Source organism: Cibotium barometz, chromosome 38 (assembly GCF_041138505.1).
Source record: "Cibotium barometz isolate CiBa-2024 chromosome 38, ASM4113850v1, whole genome shotgun sequence".
Lineage (NCBI taxonomy): Eukaryota > Viridiplantae > Streptophyta > Polypodiopsida > Cyatheales > Cibotiaceae > Cibotium > Cibotium barometz.
In genome coordinates this window covers 26,475,788-26,482,600 of record NC_141083.1, presented here as the reverse complement: position 1 = coordinate 26,482,600, position 6,813 = coordinate 26,475,788, and the positions used below count along the sequence as shown (strand labels likewise).

Here is a 6,813-nt window from a genome sequence, read left to right as displayed (position 1 = left end):
CATCCCATTAGACCATATTCCACGAAGAACATATGCACGAGGGAGATTAAGACAAGAACGACATGAATGCATACATTGTCATTACACGATTCAAGACAAACATGAATGTAATACTATCGATCAATCAATTCAATATTACTATCAAAATTTCATACATGTATACAAGGGAGTCCATATCTCGAAGTAGCCCATGGCTTGAGTTTACAAAAAAATATATACAATCACATCCTAAATATGGAATGTGATACTACAAGTCTGAGTACTACTCAGACCCAGATGATGACTCGGTGCTCCCCCCATGCTCAGATGAGCTCGCATCGGTCGGAATGTCCGAGGAGTAGTGCTCACGTCCACCCTCTGCAGCGGCGGCCGGTGGATCATCAGCAGCTTGTGCCTGTTCAAGTAATATATAGTATATAAGTATATATATATGCAATTCAATAAACCAAAACCATTCGTTATGAATTTTCAAGTACCTGTCGACCGTATGGTCTCATGGCCAACTCAAACTGCGCGTCCGTAATACGTCCCTCGGCTCTGAAGATGGCCCACGTGTCACGTCTGCTATGCCGGCGAGCATACGCAGTATCGTGGGTTGTGGGCTTCCTCCCCGTAACCCGTCGCTGTATCATAATCAACACAATTTGTAAGATTAAAACAATTCATAGAATCAATGAATTAAGTAAACAATCAAATAAAGTGGCAGGATACTTACGAACTCTGCCTCCCATGACTCGACGTCGCCAGATCCGAAATGCGAAGATCCAACGGTCTCCATCTGGATCCGTCGTGCCTCCACATGCTGCCTGCTCTTCACGCCACCCTCTGCTCGTTTCTTTGCCTCCTTCCACTCGCGTTTGTGCGCAGTGGCAGGTTTCTCGGCAGGATAGCCACCCGCAGCTACATTTAGCCGGTCATCGTACGCGAGTTTTTTAAGGTGAGATCTTTTATTACTTAAGATCTCCCTTATTCGCATCCTTCCCCATACATCCGAGAATGTAGCATGTGGGGGATTGGGGTACCGACTGTGTACAGCCTCTATCACCTCCCCAACTAATCGGCTATTTTGATCTTTAAATTTAATAAAACAATTTCTATATGAGTTTGATACTACCCCACGCATGTACTCCATTACCTCCCTCCCCCTCGCATCCATCACTATCCCGCCCCTATCCGTCACATCATAGCAAACCACTCTCTCCATCTCTCTCATCTCCTCCTCTTCCGAACTGTCTCCTCTAACTCTTCTCCCTCTATCTCCTCTCTCACCGCGTGCCCTACTACCTCCCCCACCTCCCCCACCTCCCCCACCAAAGCACCCGCCGCATCCTCCACTCCCACTCTTCCTACTGCTGCGGGTGGAGTCACGACTGGGGGATTGTCTACGTGACGGTGGCTGTGAGCCCTGACGTGACGGTGGCTCTGAGGGAGCACGTGATGGTGGCTGTGAGGGTGTACGTGAGTGTGTCTGGGACGAGGTATGTCTCCTCGGTGGACGTGGAAGAGGAGAAGCTGCATGCCGTCTCGTCGGACTCGGAGGAATAGACGGCACTGGAGTGCCCTGGATACTCGCGGTAGGGGTATAGACACCAGGCAGGGAAGGAGGCGGATGGGCATACATATACTCTGTAAGCTCAACCGGACCAGGTTGGCGCCCAAAGTGATTCATCATCTCCATCAACCAATTGCTGTACGCAAATGGATCGGATGAAGAACCTGGAATATCCATAAAGAACCTGCAACAAACATCATCATGCACATCATGGGCTGTCTCTTGACTCACACATTGTCATTACACAAGTCAATTGCCTGCAAATCATGAAATCTGAAACGCCGCAGTTTTCTGTCTGCAGAAACGCGTGTATACACCCGTTAAAAAACGCGTGTATACACCCGGCCAAAAACGCGTGTATATACGCGTGAAAAAACTCTGCAGACAGCTTACACGCGCTTCTACACGCGTTTGTACACGCGACCTGCGAAAAAAATTTCTCGAAAAGACCGACCCCCCGACAAAGACAGAATGTCCTTATAAAAGGACCAGCCATTGTCGCCCCTGTCAGGATGCAGCAACCCAATCGTGTGCAAAAAGACAAAGCCAAAGAGCAAAGAGCAAAGTAAACAAATCTGACAAAAGAGACAAGGCACAGGACAAAGTCACTCACCTCTGAAAAAGTGAGTCCTCTCTGCTCCTTCTTTGCTCCCTCCTTCTCCCGTGTGTGTGCTCCTTTCTCTGCTCCCTCCTTGCTGTTGGAAGAGGCGAAAACAGGCGAAAACGCATGTACTGTTGATTTCTAAGTTCAAAATCTATATTTGGGGAAGGCGAGCTATTTTTAGTTTAAATATGCCGCCGCGTTTATATTCGCGTTTATGAACGCAGGTATATTCGCGTGTATATGATTTTAGCTGCGTTCATACACGCGTTTTGCAGAAATTAGCCGCGTGAATACACGCGTTTTTTAGGAAGTAGCCGCGTTAATACACGCAAGTTTTAGGATACAGCCGCATCAATACACGCGATTTTGTGCTTTCATTAAAAACATATAATGATTTTGTGTTTTCTGATTTGTACACAGGATGTCATCAACCTCTTCAAGCAGTTCTGGGGAAGATGAGACAATGCGTCATCGTAATCGCGATGTGTGGTTGGGACAACGGATCAAAAGTATGTGTAATCAATGTCAAGGATGCATTGTACGAGCACGTCGAATTACCTTGAATCACATCTCCATGTATGGAGAATGGAATCAAACAGGTTTAGAGGTGAGTAGATGTAAATTGATGGTATTCAAATGACTCATGGTATCCAAATTAAATTAATAGAGTTGTAACATATAATTTGATAAATTGAAGCAGGATGCAGTACCACACCCTAACATGGTACCTTACGCGCGACGAGAGCACGTAAAGCGTCGACGAGATGATGCTGGAGCTTCGGGATCTATTGTCAGAGATGAGTGGGAAAGGGACGACAATAGCCCTGCACCCCACGAAGTTGTGGAAGAGGAGGTGCTTGATGATATGGTGCGGAATATTTTTAAGGATGATCCCAAAGGTATGGACGACGATGATATGGAACAAGAGCATCTTTATAAAGCTTCATCGACACCGGTGTTTGAAGGGTGCATATTCTCAGTTTTACGTGCTTCACTTGAACTACTTAATATACAAACAGTTTATGGATGGAGCAATGCAAGTCTTGACGCATTGTTGAAGTAAGCATTCTAACTTATAAATTTGAATTAGTGGTTTAAGGTTTAGGATTTAAGACTAATTATAATTGATGATATTGGATGCAGGCTATTATCAAACATGCTTCCAAAGGAAAATAGACTGCCCACCTCAAGAGACATAGCGAGGCGCTATGTGACATCTCTTGGAGGACTGGATTATGATAAAATACATGCATGCGTCAATGATTGCATTCTCTTTCGTGGGACGCATAAGGAGGCTCTACATTGTCCCACTTGTGGTGAAGCAAGGTACAGAACAGATATGAAGAGTTTTGATGTACCTCGTAAAGTCTTGCGACACTTTCCTATAATTCCTCGCATCAAACACATGTTCAAGTGCAAATCCATAGCAGAGCTCATCTCATGGCATTCCTCACATCGATCGGATGATGGCATGTGGAGAATTCCCGCAGACACTCCTGCTTGGAAGCATATTGAAGATGAGTGGCCCAGCTTTAAAACAGAGCCCAGAAACTTGAGACTTGGCCTGGGTATGGATGGAGTGAATCCATTTGGTTTCAAAAGCACCGCATACAGCGTGTGGCCAGTTGTGTTGGTGAATTACAACCTTCCACCATCAATGGCGATCAAGAAGGGACATCTTATGTTATCCCTTCTAATTCCAGGGAAGCATAAAGTCAAGCATATGGATGTTTATCTTGAGCCACTGATTGATGAGTTGGAGGAACTATGGAGAGGTGTTGCGGTGGTGGACATTAGTAGGCCTCCCTCCTCTCGACACTTCGACTTAAAAGCAGTGTTGATGTGGACAATGCATGACTTTCCAGGATACAGCGATTGTTCTGGTAAGAATTCTAATTACCTCCCTACTCTATTACTATTGGCTATATATATTAATTAGACGGTTTGACTTTATTATTCTAACTTTTTTTTATATTTTAACAGGTTTGAAAACATCGGGTAAACATGCATGTCCTGTTTGTGGCCCTTCGTTAGTACATGAGTATGCTGATGGTTTGTGTAAGACTATATTCGATAATCATCATCGATTTCTCCCCTCAGATCATCCTAAATATGTTGCTAGTAAGAGTAACATTCCTCCACAAACACTTCGTGCAAAAGATTGGAAGCGTATTTGGGAGTCTACAACTATTCTTCCTCCAGATGGCATGAACAGGTATAGTGATGTTTTTTCAATCTTGTTTTGTGTAGTCTCTAATTGGATTAAAGGTCACATAGAGCAATCCCTTGTGCAGGTACTCCATTTTTTTTCGGCTGCCATATTGGACCCATCTTAAGATCAACCATCTTCTTGATCCCATGCACATCTTCAAGAATGTGGGATCTGGTATTTGGGAACATATTACTGGTAAACGAGACAATGTCAGCGTACGTGAGGACTTGCGGGTCGCAGGACGTATGCGTCAAGCTTGGCCACGAGAGGTGGGTGGACACGTTCGTCTTCCGCCTGCACCATGGATTATATCAAAGAAAGAGGAGAAGCAGGTAAAGCAGTCCATCACCACTTTGCGTACTCCCACTGGATGCATGAGATCATTGAAGGGAGCCTTTACAACCACTAAGAAAAGAGGCGTTGAGCAACTATATGGGTTGAAGTCCCACGATTGGCACAAGATGCTTCAAGTAAGTGTTTTCCAAGTCTTGTATGTACGTTGAAATTAAATTTTGTAATGCCATAAACCATAAATGTGCTCTTATGTGCGCAGTTCATACTACCTACTAGCATCGACCATTGTGCGAATAAGAGTTTGAAAAAATGTATTTATAAGATGGGCGAGCTTGTGAGGTATGTAAAACCCATGCTCAGATCACCCTTCATTATACCTTGCAAAATGAACGTGCATGAGGTATAACGTACTATTTATTTATTTTTCAGATATGTTAGTTCCAAAGCAATTGATCCAGCCACGTTGGATGATGCGCGTGTTATGGCAGTGGAGGTGGTTTGTTTGGTAGAGGAGACTTTTCCGCGAACCATTCTCACAAGTCAACTACATCTCATTGTGCATTTAGTGGACGAAATTGCTTTATGTGGTACTGTGCATGCACGTTGGATGTTCTTCCTAGAGCGCTTCATGAAGACCTTAAAAGACTTTGTGAGGCAAAGTGCAAGGCCTGAAGGAAGCATGGCCGAGGGTTGGTTGATACAAGAGTCTCTTGTATATATTTCAGAATTTCTTGGTCAGGTGGACAGCTCTTTGCCACGACTATGGAGCAATGAAGAGGACTTGAGGATGACCTCTATTGTGCCTCAAGGAAAAGGACAGAGTAAAGTAATTGATAGAACATTGATTGATGATCTCAATTTCACTTGTATCCTTAATAGTGATGTGATGAGCAGATGGGTTACAAGATATGAGGATGCAAAGACAAAAAGGCAAGCAGAAAGAGCTCTCTTTCGGAGGCAACATGGCTCTCGGAAGGCGTACCCTAAGCATCTAGCAACACTTCCGAATGATATCCATGTTGATTGGTTGCATGAGGAAGTGGAGAGAGCAGAGACCGACGAGGGGCTGCATATCACGGCGGAAGAATGGGAGTATGCACGAGGATGCATGTCAAAGGTACATAGAACTAATGTTTTGTATTAGTTGTAAGTGATTTGCTTTTAATATTTATTCACATTGCTTACACAAATATTGCTTCTATTTTGGTCCAGTGCACTATGTTCAATGCTATATGGTGTGAAGGCAAGCATTTTCGAACACAAAGAATTGATGAAAAGAGAAATACACAAGATTGCGGTGTCATTAGTAGCTTTGAGGGAGCTAATGGAAAAATGGATGATTATTGTGGCATAATCCAAGACATATTTAGGCTTGACTTTCGTCGCTTCTTTGTGTATGTTTTGGATGTCAAATGGCAAATGAACGTGGTGGAAAAAGGGCCTGATGCAACGATAAAACGCCATGCAAGTGGATATGTAACTATTGACTCTACAAAGTTCTGGCAAACAAAGAAAGATAGGCTCGTATTGCCACAACAATGTGAGCAGGTATGCATTTTTTTACTAATGTGTTTCATGTACATATATATCTAAGCTCGTGTACCCCTTGACTTTTGATATGCTAATTAATTACTGTACTGTGTGTATTTGAGTAGGTTATCTATCTACCAATGGTGCATGACATCAAATGGTGGTACGTCATCCCTATTGCACCACGTTCCAAAGTGATGTATAATACATTCACTGATATGGAGCATATGGAGGATGTAACAAGCCGCAATGAAGATGACGTCGAATATGCCATTGAAGATGTTGTGATCGATGATCAAGAAATAAGAGATGATCGTGATAATGAGGATGAGCATGCCATTTCTCATGATCATGAGAATGACCCTACCATTGAGGATGATGGTGATGTTGATGAGGATGATCAGGACATCGATACCATTATCAATGGAGTACAGAATATCGATAGTGGAATAAATTTAATCGTAGCCTTACCAATTGATCAAATGGATATTGATGTTGATCGTTTGGCAAGGATGGATCTTATTGAAGATGAGATCGAACCCTAACCAATCCGTCACTGTATGTTCTAAATTGATGACATTTCTATCATCTCATATGCATGATTTATTTTTGAATATATTT

The 6,813-nt window shown here is 43.3% G+C and overlaps 1 protein-coding gene across 1 annotated transcript; it reads right to left on the bottom strand.

Moving 5' to 3' along the window:
- Nucleotides 1-262: 262 nt before the first annotated feature.
- On the bottom strand, nucleotides 263-976 carry LOC147616532 (uncharacterized). The gene is made up of 3 exons (XM_086777169.1): nucleotides 716-976; nucleotides 477-623; nucleotides 263-394 (listed from the first exon to the last, which is right to left on the bottom strand). Exons 1-3 carry the CDS (start codon nucleotides 974-976, stop codon nucleotides 263-265), a joined length of 540 nt encoding a protein of 179 aa, XP_086633295.1.
- Nucleotides 977-6,813: the final 5,837 nt, after the last annotated feature.